General features: G+C 35.2%; 1 protein-coding gene across 1 annotated transcript in view; it reads right to left on the bottom strand.

The window, feature by feature from the left end:
• Window positions 1–12,014: 12,014 nt before the first annotated feature.
• LOC139970060 (uncharacterized) overlaps window positions 12,015–25,893 on the bottom strand; it is a 128,616-nt gene continuing 114,737 nt past the window's right edge. The window contains exons 8-10 of the mRNA XM_071975692.1: window positions 25,197–25,232; window positions 21,131–21,195; window positions 12,015–14,910 (exon numbers count right to left, since the gene is read on the bottom strand). Coding sequence (XP_071831793.1) covers window positions 21,133–21,195; window positions 25,197–25,232 — 99 coding nt within the window. The 3' untranslated portion in view covers window positions 12,015–14,910; window positions 21,131–21,132. The remainder of the gene's footprint in view (window positions 14,911–21,130; window positions 21,196–25,196; window positions 25,233–25,893) is intronic.

The following is a 25,893-nucleotide window of genomic DNA, read 5'->3' as shown; positions in this document are numbered from 1 at the left end:
AAACTTTCGTTTTCGAGGGCGCTAGACCTTTTGTTCGCTGAATGGTCACGCTATTAATTCTGAATTGTCAGAGTTTGCTCCACGATCACATTATGAATAATGCAATTCAATTAAAATTTCGTTACAACTGACACAATCTTCTAGATTTTTTATAAGTTAACGGCAGTTTGCGAGAACTTTGAAAGATTCTATTCGAATTTGAAATTTCGTCGACCTTCTCAAATATCCAAACACAGAAGACGCATGAACAATATACGGTTTTACGAGAACAGAGACAGATAATATAGAAATGTTTTGTTTTCTACCTTATTCCGGATCACGATAACTTTTTTTTTTTATTATCTTAGCCCCTTAACTGTTTTCAATCTTTCCTAAGTCTTCAACTACCAGGTAAAATAAGACCGGACCGGTTAAATTTTGACGGTTAACCGGTTAATTATTTTATTGTAAACATGTTAATTCTTGCACATGCGCATATGTCATCAATGTGATCAATATTCGCTCTTGAAAACGTTTCTTGTTTTACTTTTTGTACTATACAGGACTGTGTGACATGTTTGAGATCTACTTGATAATCTTGTAAATGAATCCAACATTAACAGTGTTGTATGTACAGAATGTTATTTATTAAACAACCCTTCAACGAAGATTGCAAACGTTCGTGTATTTTTACGTCATGATGACATCTTCTGATGAAAATGGTTAAATGGTTAAATGAAGTTGTCAATCAAATGACTATGATTGTAAGTCAGGGTTAATTCCTCATTCAATGTACAGAGGATATGTCACGTGACCGATTTCAAATTTCAACCTTAAGAAACGGGTTAAAATTGTATACATATGTTATCTCAAGCGCCTCAGTCGGTACACTACATTTGGCTTGTTTATCGATATATTGCCATGCTCAGCGCCTTACCACTTTTATACGTCATTTGATGATCACTTACTGTTTTACAATACTTTATCGGTTTTTCCTCTCAACCAGATTCCGTCTGCTCAGTTTGGTCAAAAAAGAAGAAGTGTATGTAGCGTAATATGAGACCGCATTGAGGAATCTCATTAAGACCTCCTACTCTTCTAATTTAACATAACAGATGTAAAGAGCTGATAACTTCAACATGGTCCCGTGATGATGAATAAAATTCAATTCGAACAAAACGATTCGAGACTTTCATAAGCCACTTCTTTGACGTATCGTACGTGATAGTGTACTATGATACACGATGTGTGTGTGTGTGTTTTTATTTATGTATTCAAAAACCGACATTTTATATCACCTTCACACAAATGTTCCCACCAAGATCGTACATGTTCCTCGTTAGATTTGGCAAAGGGATTCAACTGGTAATGAGTAAGGTTGGCATGTAATATAATTGTAGTAGTCGAATGAGAACCTTATTTATAATGCATAAACAAATACGTTTGTTCCTCATACGTCTTATGCTATGCCGGCAGTTATTTATTTATACAACATTTAACGACATGCTAAGTACATAACAGTATTAACATTTACTTATTTCATATTACCAAGCGGAATTTTAAGTTCCTTTGATAATTTTAATCTACCCTGTAGATTGTTTTTGTTAAAAAATTAAAAACGATACAGACTCTACGATGTTAGTAAAAGCAACCTTTTGAGAAATAACGATTTGCCGTTGCTGGCCAAAGGGTACGTGCAAAGAGGACTTCGGCTTTGAGTACAACGTTTCCGTATGTTGCCGTATTGAACGAATCCGACCGTACTATATTACTCTTTTAACCAGAATTAATGGTCAAAGCTAAAGTCTCATTGGCAATAGTTTCTCTAAACTACCAAATTATTTACTTGGTTAGGAGGGGGGGGGGGGGGCAAACCTTATCGAGTCGTAATCCTGCTTGTTAGCAGAATCATTCCGGATATAAATAGACTTAAACAGTATTTAATAAATGCAGTAAACGTAGGAAAAGTCAAGCAAATTATTGTCAGAATGGAAGAATTTCTGGAAAAAAAAGTCCAAACTAAGAGGAGGGGAGGCTGACTTTACTGGAAGGCTACTAAGACCCTGCCAATACCACCTTCCTAGGAGCAATAAAGATAATATACACATATAGCAGATTCTATGCCATAGTTTAGTACATTTATTGATGCAATTTTAGTCAGGCACGTTAACTTTACACATTTAGCAAACCAGCAACACAATTTCCTTGCCCGTAATAATAGTCATTAATGTTTCGATATTTGTTTCATTTGAGAGTATTTCATATTTTTGTATCACATTTAAAACTAATACTTAGGATTAATGTTTAGGTGTTACCAGGCGCGGCGGAACGGAAAAATTATTGGGGGGCTAATGTGTGGAGACTATCTAAGCGGAGCGCCACCATCGGTTGGCGCGGAGCGTAAAAAAAATTTTTGGTTTTTTCAAACCCCCAGATGGCCGGAAACGGCACTTCCCGAGTGTTTTATGCTGCGAATACCTGGCCCTAAAATATGGGTCTCAAGCCTGCAATTTCTCAGATTGCACGTAAAAGTCTGTAAAAACATTGTAATTTGTATATTCGATGGTGTTTTAAGAGAGAAGCTATTACTCGTAGTGTACTCGCAAAGACGTTTTTGAGTGTAGTAAGGGCAGTGGCGGGGCTAGGGGTATTGGTCGGGGGGGGCAGGAATGGTCTGTAGGGGCGCTTTCGACACTATCTAAGCGGAGCGCCACCACAGGTTGGCGCGGAGCGTACAGAAACTTTTTGAGTAAAGATACTCCCGAGATTGCAGGAAATGACCCTTTCCGGGGCCTTGCTAATTTGCAGATAAACGGAGAATAAATAGGTGTCGTCGCCATTTTGTCGGAAAATACACCGACAGAATATGACAAATGTCAATAGGTATATGAGAGCGCAAAAAAATAGTCAAAAATCGCGAATAAGTAAAAAGTAGTGAAAAGCTGAAAAAGGCGCCAGCAGTCCATTTGAGTCCGTCAGGGGGGGGGGGGGCATCCGCCCCTGACTGTATATATGGACGCTCAATCCGCCACTAAGGGGATGTGGGAGAACTGGCTGAAATGAGGTGAGTCATTGGCCTAAGACGAAGTTGTGTTACGCTTACCGGTACTCACACTCACTGCTTCCATTTTTCACGGGGCGTGAAGACGCGGTTGGGGTGACAATGTGGTCTATAGCCAAGGGACGGGCCGAGGGTCCCCCAGCAATTACTAAAATTATTACACCTATAGAGTATACGTGTGCATCGGACAGATCGACAAGTATGCATTGAAAAATGGGCAGATGTACGTTTCGGAGCCTTGGTAAATATTGGGGGGGGGGGGCTTATCATGCATTTGCCCCCTCAACGTTTTCATTGGGGGGCTGAGCCCCTCCAAGTCCCCCCGGTTCCGCCGCCACTGGGTGTTACCTTTATACCTGCCTCCTTGCATGCGTCGCATATGCTCTCATAGCAGAAATCTTAAGTACTATATATCTTATAAATGTTTTATAAAGGCAATAAGGGATATGTATCCTAATTGTATACTTCTTTTATATCGCATTCTTGAGATTTTTTTTATTGTGATTTTGCTGCATGCTTGTGCCTGTTATTTGTATTGCCTTTTCGTGTATTTGTTGTTTTGCTTATTTGTAAGAGTATCTTGAGTTAAAGTATAATCTTCGTAGAGTATCTCTCCTGAGGTTATCACTTTTATTGGTATTCTATACATTCTCCAGAAAGCCCCCGTAAATCCTCAAAAGCCGCAGTAAACCCCAGAAAGCTACTGCAAGCCCCGAATGCCTCTGTATGTCACAGTTTGTCGCGCGGCTATAGTTTTGCCCGGGCAACGATTGTAAGTTGAGCGTTATTATTATTAAGGAGGGTATTGTTGTTAATCTTACCATGTACTTTGTGTTTCATGTTACCAAATGTTATTTGTTATATTTCTTCCTTTTGTGCATTATTTATAAGAAGAAATCTTATGCTGTTTTATGTTATTATTAATTTGTGCATATTCATGTCTTTGTTCCACCAATGTTTGCATATTAATGTTTTGATATTTTTACCTTTTAGTTTTAACAGTGGTTCTGTTGAACCACGAGTGCAAATAAACGTTTTAAAAACCTCCGACTACGTTGTTCAGCAATCATTGAGCGTTGTCTCGGTGACAATCTATGTAAAGGTTTTATTTAGTACAATGGTACTGTCTAGTTTACAACAAACACTATTCCAAATGAAATAGCAATGTAAATTCACTCTTTTTGTATCTATTCTTAACAATTGTAGTTTATGGTACAGTAGGATCTTATACTACGTTCTGAAATCCTCTAGAAAATTTGCGGTATAGATTGATCAAATAATTGATAAATGAAACCTACCCCCCCCCCCCTCAGTTCCCACGCCTATCAATATTTCTCAATCGGGCGATACCATCCTCCACCGTTAGAGCAAAATAAATGTAACATGTCACGAAAATTACATCAGGAATAAATAAATAAGACAAGACCATTTATGTTTTTCAAAACAGAGAATAAAGCATGACAAGATTATAGCAAGAAGCGGACATATGATTGTGTTCACACAGATCTCTTAGGTAGACTGAAGTGTATACTATAATGTGTAATTTACATATCTTGGTCAGAATCTGACACCGGCGAAGTAAATAACATACTAACTGGCTATAGGCAATTGCTCTCACAGTAAACCATTGTACCCACCCTGTTAAATATGTTGCTCACGAATTTCATTTTCATACCAGAGATATGCATAAGAACAACCGTATACCATCTGGGGCATATATCAAGTAGATTAATTACTGATAGCCACTATATCAATGTAGAACACTTTTTTACATATTTCATTATCGGTTAATTTTTCGACATACTAAGTCGAAATGTCTACAGTTTATCCATGTGGTCCTTTCTTTACCCCCGTATTACCGAACACCAATCTAATCAAGAAACGTTAATATTCTGAAATAACATAGTTGAAATGATGAGGTATGCGATATCATGGGGTATAAGTCGAATTATGAATTACAACACCAATATCCTAAGTCGAAATACTAGTTTGAAACATAAAAAAAATCATATTATCGATGGTTCGAACATATTACATCAACAATATATCAAATTCTTAAGAAGCAGTATGAGCAAAGAAGTAGGGAATGTCCTTAAATTTGCCCATGCGTTAATGGTTGCTGTTTAATCCCTGTAAATGGATTAACAAATTCATAAATTATTTTATAATGGTACTATTGAAAACAAACTTGGGGATTTATATTTTAACCATAACAGCATTTTATATTCAATGGTGGCATAATCAATTCTCAAATTAAAGGAATTATGAAGGATGGTCAAGAAATTTCGAAGAGAAAAATAAAAAATAAAGGTGGGTCTAAACAAAAGTGGTGCTTCAAACATACCAATGAAAATCAACTCTACAGTAATTGTGCTAGCCTGGAAATTATATCTTCATGCACAAAGTTTGCTATTACCATTAGTGAAGAGATTATTTAGACCAAATTATTGACGGTAGTTACTTGACAGCCTTGAATTACGCAAAACAATGAACGGCGATTAATTGCATTAGCGTAACATAGTTCGTTTGATACAGAGTTTAAATCGTTTGCAATATCAAGTTAGGTTTGGCTCTGATTTAGTTTCCAAGAAACGATTTTTTTTTAAATAATGACTAATTTACTTTAATTGCGCAAATGAATCAGTCAGAGGTAAGGGTGTTCTTTTTCTGGTTTCTGTGTATTCAACACAATGATAGACAATGACTGCCCTAAATAATTCCGTCTCTATCAAGAAAGTGAAGGACTATTGTCTTACACAATGCACCTATTCTATTTCTTTTTGTGGGGGGGGGGGGGGGTAGACTGAGGTGGTGATTGACCATTGGAGGATGTTCAAAACATTATTTTTACCGCAAAACAATTTAGGCTGTTAATTTTTAAGCTGCTATTTTACTTTTTGACCGGTATCAGCGGTATGTTTGTGTCTTCTCCGATCGATATATCAGGAAAGGCGATTGAAATGTATCAGGAAAGGCGATTGAAATGTATTTTAAAATTAACAGCTACTGCAGAACTAGTTTGACAAAAACTTCTAACAGCTGCCATGTTATTGTTTACATCAGGGGATACGTATTCTGGTATTTGATTTATTTAACTTACTTATAACAAATGTCATTATAAGTTGCTTCTTTTTTTTAAAGAAAATTCAAGCTGGCCTAGTTCAAATTTATTTTAATTCTGGGTTGTTGATGTGACGATAACCTAGGTCTTTGAATTTGAGAAGTAAATTGTTGTTCTTGTTAAACCTGGTACCGTTTATTCCATTTTATTCATATTAACAAAGATTTTCATTGGAATGTGTACTCACATGAGATGGCGAGTGGTCAACGAGACAATACTGTGTCTTCCAATATCTGTTAATCCCAAAAACTTTCGGAAGTCAGGAAGGTAAAATTAAGTACAAACACCTGATAAGAATTATCGTTATGATATATTTTAAAGTGAATCCTTTTCTCAGCCCACGAAAAGATGCAAGTCTCTGCAAACTATTGATCCCGAATTCATGGTACATCACTTTGGATTACAAAATTATTGCGTAATATTTACAAGGTAAAATCCTGGGATATTGATCCAACGTGAATAATTTGCACAAACATTTCCACGGATGTAGAGCACGATGAGAAGGTTGCAGTGTCTTTTAATTGATGCCTTTGAAGTAAATATTATTTAACTAAATGGTTACACTATCACCAGCAGTCCCAGTAAGTTAAATTGCATATGTTGGAGTTCATGCTCAAGCAACGAGCCTATTCAAGCTATCTTAATACAATACTGTATGACTAACAGAACATGTGTCCCTGGAATGTTACACGAAGCTAAAGCCACCTGCGGTTTTGTTCTCATTCAGAATCGGATTTTACTCGTATTGTTATGCTAATCTTACCGGATGTTTCCTCGCATGTCGAAATTATTCCTGCATCACGTGTATGGCAAAGCAAAATACCCACTAATGATATATTCCATTTTAATTCTGTCGGAAAAATTGGCTCAATGCAGATCTTGTTTTGAACCGATAATCCAGGTTTTACAACTGGAAATGAAAGCTTATAGGCAATCACATTGGATTATGGGTAAAAAATTAGACCGATTGTCTGTTTAATAATCGGAGTTTATCATTGTTAATCAAGGTTTTTCGACCGACAATGCAGGCCTATCGTTCAAAATGCTCGATTATGGACTAATTAACCGGAATAATCGTTTGTATCCATATTATTCGCTTCAGGACTACCGTTGCAAAGTTGTTCGTTAAAATTGTTATGCTTAATTCAAACAAACAGTAAATTAAACTTTGGATGTTTCCGGTTCATCTTTAGTTCTTCAATGGATTTTATTTAGATGACGACTGGTTACAAGCTTTATGTACTTGCTCTCATTAACCGACTTAAAACAAGAAACCTTAATTTGATGAACTGCAATCTAATTTTGAATACTCTGAAGATTTTGGTAACATTCTTGGTAAGTCGTAATACGGCTGCATGCAAGATAGGCACACTTTCTTTTTAATCACTGATTTGTAAAGTAACGATTTCAGGTTAATTAAGATATCATTACACGATATAATTATACATGCAAATAGAATGCTTGTAAATGAAGCAGTAAAAACTTACACTAAATTTGGGTCAGATAACACAAATGTATTTTATCCTGTTTTATAAGTTCAAACAGTTTATTTCTTATCAGCATGTGTACGTTCACAGCCACATGGTTAGTTATAATATTATAATAGGAGTTTACCTTATATGGCCTGGCTGGGGAGACGAATTGTTTCTACAAATAAGCACAAAAGTACAATTTAAAGCGTCGTTAAATGTTACATTATTTTCACTTATAACCTAACCCAACATGATCAGGTTGTAACATCTTTCCGGTAACAGAAGCCTTTCACACCCATGCCGATCCTGTCTCACCCTCGTAATGGATCAACTAACTTTTTGCGTTAGAATTTCTTCTTGCTAAACAATTTTTCCCGCCAACTCCCAAAAGAGGGGTAAAAATATACTTCACATACGTCAACATTGTTTTATTTTTGTTTATAGTAAGATATTGAAGCGAATGTAGCCCAGTACTGCAGATACATAATGGAACTTAACCACAGCAATATACCCCCCCCCCCATTCCCCTTCCCTCCACTTTCATCTTCCCGTTCAATGTATGTGGTGTTGCATATCTTACATACCAACAGTTGATGATGACGCCATATATGCTAATGATTCAAAATCCCCAACCTCAAGGGCGGCGGAACAGGGGGCACAGGAGGCACGTGCCCCCCACTTTTCCTCAGGATAAAAATGTGCCTTTGTTCTACCTAAAAAAATGTACTCTTGATTACCTTATGAGGTCAGCGATATTTCAGTAAGAGATCTAATCCTAATTTAGAAGTAATAATGAATTTCTGTGGGTCAAACTCAAATGTTTACTACCACAAGGCTTCTAGCATTCTGGTGAGTGCCATTATGCATATTCAATTTGTCAGAAAAATCCTAATACATTTCCAAAAATACATTGCTATATTACATTGTGACTTTGTAATAAGCAGAAGCCATTTATAGCCTACTATGAATAATGAGTTTAGTTTTAATACCCCATCCTTTCGTACTTTGACATATTTCATTTGCTTTCATGCATGTATCGATCGCGTGTGTATGGACTTGGACTTTATAATGATTTCACCTCATTTTGTCTCGAAAGTAAACTTGTTCCTTGTTTTCAATTTGCACATTGGATATCGCAGTGCTAGTATGCATTTTTTCCTGGGGGGGGGGGGGCAGTGGCGGAGCGTCCATACAGTCAGAGGGGGCGGATACCCCCGTGGCGGACTCAAAATGACTGCTGGCGCCCTTTTAACCTTTTTACCACTTTTTAATTATTCGCGATTATTGACTATTTTATTGCGCTCTCAAATACCTATTGACATTTGTCACATTTTGTTGGTGTAATTTTCTGACCAAATGGCGACGACACCTATTTATTCTTCGTTTATCTGCAAATTAGCAAGGCCCGGAAAGGGTCATTTCCGGCGATCTAGGGAGTATCTTTACTCAAAAAAATTCTGAACGCTCCGCGCCAACCTGTGGTGGCGCTCCGCTTAGATAGTGTCGAAAGCGCCCCCGGCCTACAGACCATTCTCGCCTCCTGACCATTACCCCTAGCTCCGCCACTGAGGGGGGGGGGGGGGTTGATGGAGTGATGTGTATACGCAAATAAAATAATACAATAAGAGTTATAAAGGGTACTAAATATCAGGCTGCATCAGTCCAATCGAATTTCTGCAAAGTGCCCTTCGACGTCGGTGCCCCCCCCCCCAGATTAAAAAGTGCTTCCGCCGCCCTTGCCCAACCCCATCCACTTCCCAGCCAATCAACTAAATTTCACTTGTGCTAAACTTAAACTTAAGTTCGTGTTTTTAATGTACGTGTTTATTATCAGTAGGTGGTTTTATTAAACACTGACGTAAAATAATATCATCCAGTTTTCCAGTGAAATGTTCTCGTTATACAACCAAATACTCCTTATCGTTGTGCAAATAAAGAGAACCTTTCGTTCTGTCAACCTTGAACTTTGATGTTTGTTCTGTTGTATTTGTTTATTAATTTAATGATCATTATCAGTACGTTGACTAATTAAACACATACAAAATTAACTAGGAACAATCATTACCCTATCACTGAACTTTTCATCAATCTGATACTAACGCTTGCTTAGGATGAATTGCCACAATATGTCAGCTGGCGATATACCATAAACTGCGCTGTTGACGAGAAGATATATCTCATGCACTGCAGACCACAATGTCACACCATGAAGGATAACATTAGCCATTTACTCAGTCATAGAAATAAAACGATACAGAATCATACATTAAGTTGTGAGACACCAAATATTCTGCCTTTGAATTACAGATAAAAACAAGTCTTTGGAGCAGATAAACAGTTCTTAACAGATTCTAGTTTGGTTTGAATGAAATCAAATTATATTTGAACTTACGTCACTAGGCCAGAAGCATACCTAGTTTGTACATAGTATCTACCGGTTTCGCGAAATTTCTGTAGGTCATCTGAGGTCAGGGGGGAACAACATTTGTTTCTAGAAAAGTTTGGGATGAACTTGAAGAGAAAGCTTAAATTTACGGCACATAGAGCGATAGCGACACTTTGATCAGGAAAAGAAGAATGTCTTCTCGACCACAACTATACCAGCCTCACCTGTTTTGAGAGTTACTGTTTAGCCATAACCTTCTGTGTGACCTTGATGCAGGACATAACAGAGTAAGAGGTTGATATTACAAGTTAGTACATAGACTACATGTTACACAGAGATAACACTGTTGACAATATATCTCTGATTAGTTTTCTTTTATTGCTTCCATTGACATTACAATACCAATACATATCAATAACTTCATTATTAGTTTCTATGATATGAACTAATGATGTAGAAACATATAAATGGGATGAATCGGTTGTAATTGTATCACAAAGAGAGACCAGGATCGCCTCAAAGGGAACAAGTGTGTTTGGTTTTAATACTTGTGTACAAGCATTTGTACAAGCATAGATAAATACGAAAGATACCAAGAACAATTACAAAATAAAGGGATAATTATATCCTTGGAATGTAATATCATAAACAGATACCGCAACGCAGTGATTACTTCCATATTTATGTGTTAATCTGTGTTTGTAGTTATGTTAATATATTAAATTTTGCGTGACAGGGCTTGGGTTATACTGGTAAACTTTATAGCTTCATAATATCCGATTGGGTTAAAGCAAATATGACAAAAACTGAATTACAATGAAGAGATCATGAATATTCATAAATCATCAATCAGCATCATTAAGTAGCAATAAAAGTCACGTGTTCCTATTGTCTTCAAAGAAACATCATTTCCGATCATAATTATGGAACAAAGAACTGGATTAAAAAACCAAACATGTGATTGTTATTAAATAATGTCTATAAGACAATGTTTAATTTGATTTTGTGTATCACAATCAATGGTATAACGGTAGACAGCTAGTCATTGTTATTATGATAACATTTAACAATATTCTTCTAATATTATTCTTCACTGTATTACGCGTGATTAATATCAAAGATTGATTCATAATATAGAAAAAGGAGGAAAGAAAGAAAACAAGTAAATCTTGAAAGAAAATATAATTAACATATGGATGAAGTAGAATGCAATGTAACAATGAATGACTAAATATAACAATAATTAGAGAAAGTATTAGATGTAGTCTTAGAATTATTCTAAATCGAAGGAAAATATCGGAGAATAAAGATTATAAAGATCTGAAATACAATGAAACCAGTATAATGATTTATAAGGCGCATTACAATAACAATGAAAGAATAAAATGAAGTGTATATACAATACAGAGCCGATCTTTGTATTTAAGGATTACTTGTCAGCTTACTACGCCAAAATTATGTAACGCTAAAACAATAACTGTTTTAAGTTCTGCTTATATACCATATAAAACAAGACTGTACATGGAGCAATTAATAAAGGCAAATTGTAATATTTCAAAACTTATTCAAATATACGAGTCTTGTATAGAAACGGTATCTCTAAGTTCAAATGTAATTCTTTTCTCAAATGCGTAAAGTGCCCTAAAGTGAATTGCTTGTCGATAGCTAACCTATCACATAATATTAAAATAATCGATAGCTTACCAATCACATAATATTAAAATGATCGATAGCTTACCTACCATGTAATATTAAAATGATCGATAGCATACCTATCACATAATATTACAATGATCGATAGCTTACCTATCACATTGTATTAAAATGATCGATAGCTTACAAATCACATTATATTAAAATGATCGATAGCTTACCAATCACATAATATTAAAATGATCGATAGCTTACCTACCATGTAATATTAAATTGATCGATAGCTCACCAATCACATAATATTAAAATGATCGATAGCTTACCTATCACATAATATTAAAATGATCGATAGCTTACAAATCACATAATATTAAAATGATCGATAGCTCACCAATCACATTATATTAAAATGATCGATAGCTTACCTAGCACATTATATTAAAATGATCGATAGCTTTCCTATTATGTAATATGAAAATGATCGATAACTTACCTATCACATAATATGAAAATGATCAATAGCTTACCTATCACATAATATTAACATGATCGTTGGGTTTGATTCTCCGTTAATCTCACAAACAAGTTTAAAAGATGCAGTAAAATAAAAACTTGAAGGAAATTTTAAAAACGAAGATTAAATACAGAGAGCATACAATTGTCTTAAATGTTAACTTAATGTATAGAACATTATCAGCGTTATTATCTTATTCGATCTTGATAAATTATGAGTGCTCACGTAATTGTATTGTCTTAAAGGTAAGGCATTATTTATGACTTTAATAACAACGGAAGGTAAATGAAGACGATAAAATATCAACAAGATTCCAACGGTCACTATTGTTCCTTGATTAGTGGAATATTAAAGTGTTTTACGTCATCACCCAATACTGTATCATAATATTTATGCCCACATGTACCAGCTATTAACCAACAACAATATTCCAAGTTTGGATACAACCTGATGTACTTGAAGGTTGTGGAGTTATTGCAATATAAAATGTTGGCCATTCCCAAAAATTGGGCCCCATAGAACTTTCCGCTTAAACGGTCCCAAAAATATTGGGGCCCACAAGTTCGGGTCCAAGAGTGCATAACCTCATTAATATTCTTAAAGTCAGCGATAATAAAATAGGGCACACCTTCTTTACTAAAATACATCTACATTTAGCAAGTATGAGAAATATCCAATACTCCGTTGTTGAGTTATCGCGGACCCAAGCAAGTGTCACAGAAGCACACCCAGACACACGACTTCAATATCGCATAGGTTCCTTTTGCCTTCGATAAGGGGGAAGTCTAATTTTCTTTTTCAAAATTGGTATGTACTAAACTATGTATCGTCATTGTCACATATATGTGACAATAGTTGGGATCTTTTCCTACCCAAAGTCAAACCAAGGAAGTGAAAACATGAAGAAAAAAAATAACATTTTGCTGTCAGTGACATCACACTTGACATCATCTGACATCACACCTGCTATGACATCACACCTGTTTGCTTCAAGTTCACTTTTGTTACAAACTTGTTAAGGTTATCGACGTTACAGTCTCTTTTGAGTCAAAACGTAAAGAACACTTCCACAGACAGTTTTCAAAATGTAGCAAAAATTTAAAGTAACCAAATGAAAAATAACAATATGAATTCCATTAAAAGCGCTAACAATAATGGGAACTTGTCTATCTGATTAATTTCTGTAGTAATGTTATAAATATTATATTGACGTCATTTCATCATACCTGGAGAAATTTAACTGACTGCGCATGATCGCCCTGAACTTGACTGTTATTTTCGAAGAGTTAGCGTAAACACTAAATATAAACTTGTGTATGTTTGTTTATCGGTGAACTATTTTGAGCGTTCATGTTATATTTTCCGTGCGCTGATTGGATCAGTTAATACAACAAATAGGATATTCCGTAAAATTGATAATAAACTTAACTATTAAAATGATGATTTGAAACAAACAGATCATATCAATTAAACAATTATAAAGCGAAGCTTAAAATAATAATGATAATAATAATAATAATACAATAATAATATAAAAGTATTGATAGATGAAGTTATTGAAGTGTCAGTGACGTCACCAGACTATTTCAGTTGGTGGCGAAGATGAGGTCGCTGTCTCTTAATAAGAGATATATAGTGTACAGTGAACTCATTACAAACGTTATTTATACATCAAATTAACAAATGGTCACAGGATAACATTTTCCCCCATCACTCACCCTCTAGTCCCCCGAACGACAGCAATGTGACTAACCAAACCTAACAAATTACATTTGAACACTTTAGCGTACAAAACTAAGTAGTTGAACATGTAGCATTTTAAAGGATAACTTTAAACACAACATGAATGTTGTTATGTTGTACACCACTGGCTTTCAGTCTAGGCTGCTTTCACTATAACATTTTGTTTAATTTTGAGACATATTACTTTAAACAGCTGAGTGCATCAGTAAAGGTAACTGGACTATATAATGTAATATAATATAATACGGAGATAGTTTTGTCAGTTCCTCAGATGTAAGACAAAACCCAATGGGGTGAGAAGATTTTTATGGCCTCAAATAACAAGTTAACATTGAAGTACAAATCTAAATATGCTTTGGTTTTAGAACAGTTACAAAACTTGATTTTGTTGAGTTATTAAATTGTATCAAACACATTATTAACATGAATATTTAGGCCTGACGTCAAGGGGCTGACGTCATCATCAATTTAGCATTCAAGGAGTATTCCAGACATTTAGCATATTTTAAGGTGAATATCTAAAAAAAACAGAAAAGTTGAAGACACTTTAGTAACATTCCTTTCTATTGTACTATAACATGTAAAAGACTAAAACTCCGAATAAAGTAATGCTTTAAACAAAATGTAAATTTCATAGTTAAATCCACTTCTTTATTGTATATTGAATAATTAATATTATTGTACAATTTAATCTCTCTACATGATCCATTCACAATGAATGTAAAAGTTACAGTCTTCAATGTCACAATGTCGTTGTCTTGAGAATATAGGCATTTGATGACGTCACAATCATACTAGACTAGTTGCATGTGTATTATACTGGAGCTCTATCTGGCACTGTTTGTATTATATGGAAGATATTAACAGTTTACAACCTAAACTCTTTCTTAGATCCTTTCTCACTGAAATGACTGCCATCGTTTTGAGGATTGAGTAAATGACGTCACAGTACTGCTGCTGATTGGCGACGCCAGCAATGAGCTGTAATACAAAGATGAAATATATATATATATATATATATATATATATATATATATATATATATATATATAGGTACATTTGTTACATAAATAATAAGTTGAGCAAAATTCTTATCAGTAAAACAATGGGGAAGTTATACCTAGACAACCCCCCCCCCCCCCCCCGGCCCCTGCAATACCATCAGCCAAAATAAATATATAAAACACCAAGACACGGGTAACAAGCTAACGACCGGTGTCAAGTTGCCCTCTTTGAGCACATAATTCATGGCGGCGCCCTCTCCAATGCCCTTGTTGTTCTCGTAGGTAGGTCTACACATGAATTGCACATTAACATTCTTCTAAACTTCAACGAAGGAATTCACTTGCTCTGTGTGTATACTTTACTCCCCTAATTATTGATGTTATGCACTGTAAAAAATTTCTCTGTATATTTACAAAAGAAAAGCTGTCAATTAGTTTCCATCTGTTTTTTCATCAGTGTACAACAGCAACTGTAAATGCACAACTACGGTTTGTGTAGGAACAGATTCATTTCTATTTATTCAGGTAGAATTTTATGTGGCAACATGGAAAAAGTGATGTAACATTCAAAATACTTTTTGTATATTGGTCGAACTTTTTTCGTTTCTAGACAGAATGTTTCCGTTAATTTACCAAATAACAGTTTGTATACACGCTAAAAAGTTGTGGTTGAAAGTAAAAATTATGTATTCAAATGAAGCTGCTATATATGGGTAAAGTAATTTGTGATCCTGGGCGAATCCTATGTGGAGAGGAATTTGTTGTACATGAAAGAGATTTAGATGAAAAATAAACGTTATACCAAGAGGAACACATTGAGAGAGTCAAATTTACCAAACACACATATCTTTATTTACCAACATGCAATCTTGACAGGTGTTTTAGACTTTTAGGATAACATCATATACAGCAAATGTGGAATTAGCACTGCAAACAACAATGTAACAATATATTACACTAACATGGACAGTTTAGATATCATTCCAAAACAGGGATAAAGTGTGAATTTGTCTACCAGTGCGTTGAAAAACAGTGATATTATCATACTACTACTAAGCTATCTCAGCACATTAATCTGGACTTTCCTGATGATATTAGACTTCCAAAGGTAAAATACTATTTAAGCAAGATTGATAAATGCTGAATAGCAAGGGGTTAATTTACCTTATGAACCTACCAAGGATACTGCTGTCCATTGTAATTAGCACTCTTACAAAGAGATAGTGTCTAGAATGAAAGAGCAACGACTAAAAAATACTACTCTATGACATACTAAAGAAATAAGAAACAAAACAATAACATGAACCTGGAAACCACTTAAGTTGCATTGAAACTGAACCTGAAACAAAAAGCTATTAACAGTGTGAAACTCAAATACTATTTATATGCTTAGAGTACTTAAAAGGATTTCTTCTAGTAAAAATACTTTGTTTCGAATGAGTACAGTTGCTACTCTTGGAAATAATATAAGCTTTACTGCTATCAGACCAACTCCCAAATCAATAGAAAGAAAAAAAGAAAACAGTTAGATTGTTGGTCAATGTCAAAGTGATGAAACTTCTATTGAAATGCTCAGGCACACTGGGATATTTTTTTGGTAAAATGAACCCTTTCCAATTTATAGAACAATCAGAAAATCTACTTGACAGTGCTCAAATTTGGATATTTTTATATAGTTACATCCAACTTGTACTGAAAAAGCTATGTGGTTGTTCTGTACAGAATCATATTTTGTATTTAAGAAAATACAATGTTTGGTTAAAATACTTCTGAAGCAAGCAGATTACCTTACTGTTTATTAAGTATTTTAAAAATCAACTTTAAGTTACATTGTAACATGAATCTGTAAAATTTAGTGATTTATAGCAGAATAGTTCACAGAGTCAGTGCTTTTGAAATGGAGGTATCATTAAACAAAAAATATACGGCATTAAACAAAACAAAATTAAATGCAGTTAAACCAAGTAGTTTAATACTTTTGGCCACATTCACTGCATATCTCACTCTCTACTTTCCTTCATCCGCTCATAAAGAGAAGTTACTTTCGGATTTATACACCATCTGTAAGATTTCTTTGCCCTAGACCCTCTCCCTGGATCAATCTCGAACAGTATTCTGTAGGGAATAATTTGAAAAAAGTTTCATGAGTCAAATCTATCCTTGTTTACCAAAAACATCCTAGTGCTTAAAAACTAAATTTATTTAATTTTGGTAAAAGTATCCCCAAAATTAGTAAAACTTCACATAAAATTTATATATTAATATATATATATATATATATATATATATATATATATATATATATATTTATATGTATATAAGTAAAAGTTTTTATCCGTTTTATTATGTATAAACTGTTGTAATTTGCATGCCGTGACAGGTGCACTAGTAGTTTAATGAAAACATTTAATGTTGCAACCATGCACAACATTTGTTGGCATTGACACTGACATAAAGCTATTACTGAACAAACTGAACATGACTTTGCAGCTCTTCTTGCAGGATCTCAACAAAATGGAGGAACTGTAGTTTGAATGCACCTCCTTTGTTAATCTGTTAAGAAACTAGGTTTAAACTGTACCTCTGTATGTATTCCATGGTTGCTTGAACCTCTGTGGGATAGCATATGTTGAACACATAATAGCTCATGAACAACATCTTCAACGCAGCAATAATGGATGTAGGATACAGCAGAGGTTCCCGATCAACTGTTATTGCCATTCTGTTTCTAAGAAATGGATTGCAACCTGTTACATAAAAACAAAAGCATTTTTTATTAATATCTTCAGTGGCGTAGGAAGGTACTTTTGAGTGGGGGGCTGAAGACTGATGGCCGGCCTGGGGGAGGGGTCTAATTCCTTTGGAATTTTTTTGCATTTCAAGGTGGCCTCAGATGCAATTTGGTGCAATATAGCACACTTCAACCCACCCACTCGATTTTGTATATAATTTTGCATTTTCACCTGACCTTAGATGCAATTTGGTGCTCCAAATGAGATTTTTTTCTCATTTGGAAATGAAAAAGGGGTTTTCTGACTTGCGAAGCGGGGGCGGAATGATACTTCCACCCCTCCATATTTTTCACTGGGGGGGCTGGCGCCCCCCAGTCCCCCGGTTCCTATGCCCTTGAATATCTTAAAGTATAAAGATCCATGGATTATAATTTTAAAAGCAATTTCTTTCAGAAATTATGCAAGAGTAGCCTGCAAGTGAAACTCTTGCACTCTGGATGAATCCAGTGGTCACCGTGACGCACTTTACCACGAAAAAAGTGAAACCCGATGATCTAGTGCATAGATATGTGAGACCAATCATAGTCTTATTATAGTCTGAATAACTTACAAAAATTCTGTTGCACTTTCTTCATGACACGTAAATTGAAAATTTGGTTGATTTTGATGAAGCCTGTAGTGACACATCTTTCTAGCTGCAGTATCAGAGTGAACACCACATGAACAAGTATCCATCTGCAAGAGAGTAAAAACATATGGAAATTAAAACATTTCGGAAATGGGTCAGCCTCTCCAACAATACATTACAAATCCGGTGCCCCTGACTATTCCATCTCAGGTTTAGCCGAAGCCTATCCTATGAAAGGAAAACAAACACTATTGGTTACATATATATTGACAGATGACAAATCTTATCAGTTAATACTGTAAGTAGGTTACAGTTTAGCATAATTCATAACACCCACAATCAACACATTCATGCTAAGATCAGGTTAGTATAGCATACAACAGTGCATACATCAACTGTTCATGATATTTAAAGTAGGCTAGGGGCAAATAGCAGCTCAGGGAGTTCTGGATGGGTGGGGGGGGGGGGGAGGAGGGCTAGGAGGTAGACTTTGCCTGTAATTTTTTTCTAGCTCGCAATACTCACATTTTCCCTTTACAAAGAAATTTCCTTCAGGAATTTTTTGTATAGTTAACTTCCACATAAGCCCTCTCCCACTCAAACATACCTATAAATACTAAATTTCGAGTTCAAACATCTTTGGTTCTTGTGATATCGTGTTTATACGCCAAGGCATCAAATGACAGGCACATAGTACACACAGGGTTTCCCCATTGCATGCAGTAGCATCCTTCAGAATTGAACAAGGAATAACAAGTGGTTTTACCGACCAATAATTAGTTTTCAAAATTCAGCGAGAAAAACAAAACAAGTTGTAATAGTAAAATTCTGATTTATCACTGGAAAAACGTGATTTATCAGACAAAAAAACCTATTTTATTGATCGAGGATCTATTTTAGTGATAGACCAGAGTTTGTTAACCATAAACCTAGCCTAGATTGTTCATTTCTGAATTTTACCATTTGGCGTGCCATAGGGGACTGCACGACTCCCCCAAGATTCAGGACAGGGGACTGCACGACTCCCCCAAGATTTAGTGTAAGCCGATCGGGGGGCTTCAAACTAAACAGTAAAAGTGATATCAAGAAGTTTCCTTAGAGAATCTATGTATAGTAAAGCATAGACACTGATTGGAGACCTGTGTCTAGGCTGCGTTATATCATAGCCAATAGAAACGATACCGCGAAAGAATGAATGTAAGCTTAGGTTTGGTATGACTGTCAAAACAGCTACGACGATATGCTAGAAGTAAGCCATCGTATATGCTCGCCTAACAAAGAACTGCCATAGCATCTTGTGCTAGAATGAACACAATGGACCGACAGAGAGCTGTGCTGTCGGCCTAGCCTACTTGCTTTGCCGCTTATTTCAAAACAAACAAACCAACAAACGAACGAACGTTTAATAAATGCTTACGTAAAAAGTAACAGTTTCATATGACTCAATTCACTATAGTTGCACTCATGTTAGATTAAAAAGGACTGAAAGCTTTGAAATCATAACTTACCGTAATTACAGCGGTTTCGGCCCTTCGGTGTGCGCGCTCAGCGTCATTCAACTGTAAGTAGTGTACAAAGGTCATCTACAACTTTGCGACACAGTTGTTAACTTTACTACTTCGAAAAAACTCGTTGATTGCGTAAGACTAAACGTATATGCTACTTTCTATCATTCCAACAGCATGTAAAATACGGTTCTCGTTTTATGATGCAAGATTTGGTGTAACGTTTTCGCGATCACTTCGACCGCATAATGAAAACTTGGATCGAGCCTGATGCTTTTGTTCCGACACAGCAGTTGATGTATTGTTATGAAGATTTTGTTCCCATATACAGAAAATGTTGTTACAATACATTTTGTAAATGGACAACAATTTTTTTTAACAACATGATTAATTTTAGTAGATGAACGGTGTAAAGCTGTTATATCACAGACATTTTTTACAGTGTGTAAAAGGAGATAATTTGTTACACAAAACGAATTTGGAGGAAACAAATGAAACAAGATAATGCTCTTTAACATGATTGTGTTTTAGAAAACAGTATCGTGACCCGTTGACCTTGACATTTCTTCTATTTGTTAATTCGTGAATCTATATTTCATTTCTCCCCTTCCTGATACCACATCACATCTTTTTAATATTCCATTTTACTTCCCATATTAGGTCACAGATGCAAAACAGCTGACGAGCCATGACCTTGCTCAGATTTAATCTCTTTTTTTCCCCACATATTCTATTATTATCTGTGTATTATCAATGGAGTGACGTCACCATATCGCACGTAGTCGTTATTAAACTTTCAAATGTTTACTGACAGTTTTTGTCCCTGTTAGTATTGAAGGAGGACTCACGATAATCTCTCTTTTTTTTCGTTAAAATTAATAACATAATGAGGAAGGGTGGAATCATACTAATCGTTATAATAACCGTTTTAGTAATAACTCTTCTTTTAGCAGATACATAAATGTATCTTTTTGAAGTTATGGCCTTCTTACACCTAAGCAGCGGAGAGGAAGATTGTGTACATCTAACATGATTGCAATAATGAACAAATACTCTTATTTATGTTAATGGAAGGAAATTATAACTCATCTTCATACATTTAATCAGGGATGAGCTTGCTTATTAACAAATATAATAAAACCAATAACAGTTGAAGCACATAAATATTAGTTACCAGATAAGACTGGAAAATTACAGATATAGGAATAAAATATGTGGTTAATGATGGAGATTTATTTTAATAAATTAAGATTTTACAATTGAAAGTAACAGACACAATCACAAATACAAAGTTAACACTAAGGTAGAGAGGATTCAGCTCTATTGACTTACAGTTACTTGGACATTTCCAGGTTGAATTTCGCCAAGCTCAACTGGTAACTGCCCCCATTGAATCCCTAAACAAGAGGGAAAGTATAAGTAATGAATATGTATAAGATTACACAGTAACAAAGACAATGCATGACAATTTGATTGTTGTAAATATTCATCATAAACAGCCATATAGTAAGTGTTATCTCAAACATAATGGATTAATGATACTATAAACATAATTTCCCTCCTTTTTAAATTTATTTTGCATGTTTTCAAATGTATAGACAATCTTTGTCCTGTTTATTATTATTTTAGCTATCATTTTTGTGATTTCTAACCGGTGCATCCTGCGAATATTTTAGTACTAAACATGATATGTACACATGGAGGCTAAATCCATGAAACCATTGTTACTATAATGCCGTGGTTGCGTTAATTCCGTGGTTGAAGGGACCAATTCGTGAAGGTTGGATTCTATACAAATTTCTACCGTTTGCTTGAAATATTGCAAATAAGTATATAAATAACAAAATGAATAGCATATGTCAACACATATTGACTCATAGCCCACGGAAATAATCCTTTCCCAATTTATGAAAAAAGATTTTTGTGTAAAACAGGATTACTGTACAATAATCAGTTCACTTATCTCCACACCCCATCCTCTCCCCTGCCGGTAACCTTCAAATGAACCTATTCAGGGGACCACCCCTTGATATCACGATGACTCAATCAATGCAACCCAATGTACTATCACACATTGGTGCGATGCGGGGAAATGTTCCGTTCTGTTTATAAGCTGATCCCGTCTAGCTGAGTAGCCATTTTCAATTATACTGCAAAGTTTAACATTCTCATCATTATGGAAGTTCGACAATCCCTTTCTAACATTAATTTAATCGTTACAGAAACATATCCAGGTCACTCAGCTCTCATTATGTGCTTTTCTTAATAATTCACAAATGTTGGAGACAAATCAAACTGGACATTGACTCACGTGATTATGCAATAGCAAGGTGAGAGTTCAAGAGATGGTGACGGGAGCAGCATTCTTAGGGTGTTAAAATGACCAGTTTACTCCATTCTGAAGGTAAACTGATCCATAAACGGGTTTTATATATTCCCAGCTGGACCCACCCCTCTCCCTTCTTCCTCTAGAACTTTGAAGCCAATCGTAAAATTGTGTGTAAAAGTAAAATGTTGGGTAGGCCGTGTCACTATCGGACGTTCCTTTAATAAAAAAATTCCCTGAATTAATTATTATTGACATATAAGGGGATACTTAGTTTAGTTGGTTCTCTTGACCACGCTAGACTGGGTTCTGCTTTGTTTTGTTTTGACGGAACTTGTGTTAACGTTAGATTATTTTATCTTCAGTGGAAAACTATTAACAGTTTAGGCGTTAATTATAAATGCATATAATAGTGCGAAATACTATTAACAGTTTAAGTTTTAAATGCGATAGACAGAGTCTTTCTTGCTGGCGTTTCCTTATTTCCAAAACGATAATTTAATCAACTAGTATAAATAACCGTCCCGATAACACCAGGTTAAATATGGGCGGTGGAAGGGGAAGGGATGGGGGGGGGGCAGGGCGGGTGCTGAAAGCGCTACCCTGTGAATGTTCCCACGTTCAAGAGCTCGCTTAATACAAATGGTCAGTGGTTTTGTTGGACCCGGATATATATTGCCTACGAAGCCCTAAAAAAACTACTGATATTAAGTTTTAAAACTACTTGATACATCTCGGGACCCCAATGCGAAAATATACACAACTATAGTGATAGAAAATCACTGTTCCGAAAAATAATTCGCGATCATAATAGATTCCTGTACCCTTCCCGTAGCATCCGGGCATCTCTGGTTACCATGGTACCATTGTCTAGGAACATGTTAGTTTGCTGGTAGTAGGGCTATAGTAACAGTTAGACTTGATCTCGTTTTGTTTTTTTGAGAGAGAGAGAGATGGGAGCGATAGTTATAGTGAATTAAGAGGAGACAAAAATTTGTTGGTTTGGACAAAGAAGATCAAAATGAAAACCCTGTCCAAAGAAGCAATTGAAAGCCAGATTACTTTCTTACAAGTCCGGAACGATGAACGAGATATAAAGATACTTGGAAGCTGTAACACATTGTAGAAAATACGAACTGAAAACACTTTCGGTGTCACGTGATGCAAACTATTGACAGATACATGTTTTATTTGCTCATTTTTCCCTCTATTGTTTTGACTTTACAATGAACGTTAATCCAGCGTTAACCATATTCGTCGCATAATTATTCAAAATGAACGTCTCGTAAAACACGAGTTACCTACTTTTATTTTTTACTATATGTTAGTGTCTCTGTACAGTATCAGTATAGCGTTTCATAATTCAAAATGAAAGGTAATCCGGACATCGAAGGGTGAAACTGACCGCTGTTTATGAAAGTATTGTTAACGCTATGACGGTTTAATGTTCGACATCTACGAAGAAATATAAAACGTGACTAGAAATCAGCTCTTACGTTCTTTCTGAACAAACGTTGACATCATACTAAACGCCCATAAAAACATTATTTGTTAGCTGGATAAGTCAAACATATAATGTAACAAATTGAATTTAAAAAAAAATGGAACCTCCTTAGTTGGTGTTATATGTGTCACCTGTTTGTAAATATGTTTAGGCAACGACATGTTAATGATCAATGTTTTCATTTATTTTTCAAAATAAAATTTCATGTAGAGGAGAAAATATGTAAAATTTTAATTCATTGCTAGCTCATTTTGACTAACATTAGAAAGGTTTGGTACAATATTCAGAAATTAGCTTTCCTATTGCGAGAAGAAAGAAAAAAAGGATAAAAACTACCTTAAAAAATATTACTGTAACATGTTGTGGTAATAAATAATCAATTAATTGGGATATGAACCAGCGTAAACCATCTCAAAATCTTACTTGAGGCTTTGAACTGACTCACATTTGGAAAGTATATTCCTCAATAATTTTATTATTTTTTTTTAAAGTTGATGTTGGAAGAGAGTCAACTCTCATGCACGCAGCTTATCTTAAATCACTATAGTGTCGTTAGCTATCTACACCGTTGTGTTCATGTCTTTTATATAAACAGACCTGAACTGGAGCTTACTTCTTGCACCCCTCCTCCATTTAATCCACTCTGTAAGGGATTATGGTATGACGTCATCACTCAGTCACTAAAACATCAACCGTTCATTTTTACTAGTTTCCTTATATGTCATATGACAACAGTTCGCTCCGAGTAAGTGATTTTATGACAAAATGTATGCTCTTGTTTCACAATACTTCATGATGCTATTACCCAACGGATACAATCCAAAACCATCACCAACCCCTCCCCGACCCCAGGGAATGATTCTAATGATTTTATGATATTAAAGAATACCGGAGTAGAGATTTATGGTAGATTTGAGTAAAGACTTCTACAGTTAGCCCTTTGTGTGTAGAGAAAATTGTTACACTATAAAATTAACATTCAAAGTATTAATTTTTTTTCAGTTCCTTTCACGGTCAATAAACTGTGAAAAAAGAATTACGGAGAAATTTATGAACAAAGGATTTACTACAAGAAATTTAAAAATATCTTCTTTGATACTTTTTGAATTGGTAACGAATTATGGTATGCACATCAGCAGAGTGAAATAAAATAATCATGAAGCATCTGCCGGCGGGAGGGGATTGACATTTTAAACGTTATTTTCCAATATTGTGTGAGGCTTGTAACGCTCCATAACATCTGACTAAACCTGGCAGTATTTAAAAGTCTATCCGTTTTTTTGTTTACCATTTCTCTGACTGTCTGTGCGGAAGGAAGATTATTTAGGCCGCATCTAAACTTGTCATTGAGAACAGTGCTATTATCATTACGAGGTATAAACTTGTAGCTGGCTTATCTAAATTCCCTGTTCGATACACGACAATTATAAATATTTCCCCCCTTATGAGAAACAAAGTCTAATATTGTTTTGTCTAATTTCTTTGTTTCACATTAATTAATACCTCTTTGTCTGTTATTAAAATTACCGTTACTAATTAACAAGAACATGAATATATGTCTCTCTTACCTCTTCTCCTGGTAGATTGCCCTCATAGTCACAGGCCTGAAAGGAAGAGAAATAGAAATCATGAGATTTGGAAAATGAATTTCAGGAAAATATAATATGGCGAAGCAAAAAGTGTATAAGTTAGAATGATATATCTTCACAAATATCACAGTAAACAATTCCTGGCAGGTAAACACACATCTGCATTGAACACCCTAAAGTCAATAAAGGAGATAGACTCGTCAATGTAAGATGCACGGACTTAATAACATGAATATAAACATCAGCTTAATAGGGAAGACAAAATCACTTTAAACCCGTCATCAACCACTGAATGACGTCATCAAACACTGAATGAAGTCATGATGACCAAATTCTCACTGAGATGATCAGATGGATACACTGGACGACAGAGAAGATGACGAGAAGGGAAAAGAGGGCAGTATTTAAAGATAGACCCCAGAACATCGTTGTCAGAAAAGGAAAACTTTGCTTAGTCCACAAAGCAGCACATTGGTCACCCCCCCCCCCCCCTCATCTGAGACGGTCTGTTTCTATCGAATTGTAAGTAGTGTAAAGATATCCATCAAAGTTTTGGAAATGTCTGGTCAAAATATACAATAATAGACACAATAGGATAATTAAATAGATATGTTAACAATTTAAACATTTCACTAGATATAATAAGCCTTGCACAAACTTGTAGGGATGCACCGGA

The sequence above is a fragment of the Apostichopus japonicus genome, chromosome 7, assembly GCF_037975245.1.
Source record: "Apostichopus japonicus isolate 1M-3 chromosome 7, ASM3797524v1, whole genome shotgun sequence".
NCBI lineage: Eukaryota > Metazoa > Echinodermata > Holothuroidea > Aspidochirotida > Stichopodidae > Apostichopus > Apostichopus japonicus.
The sequence above is the reverse complement of the archived record's forward strand: the minus strand, read 5'-3'. Positions and strand labels throughout refer to the sequence as shown.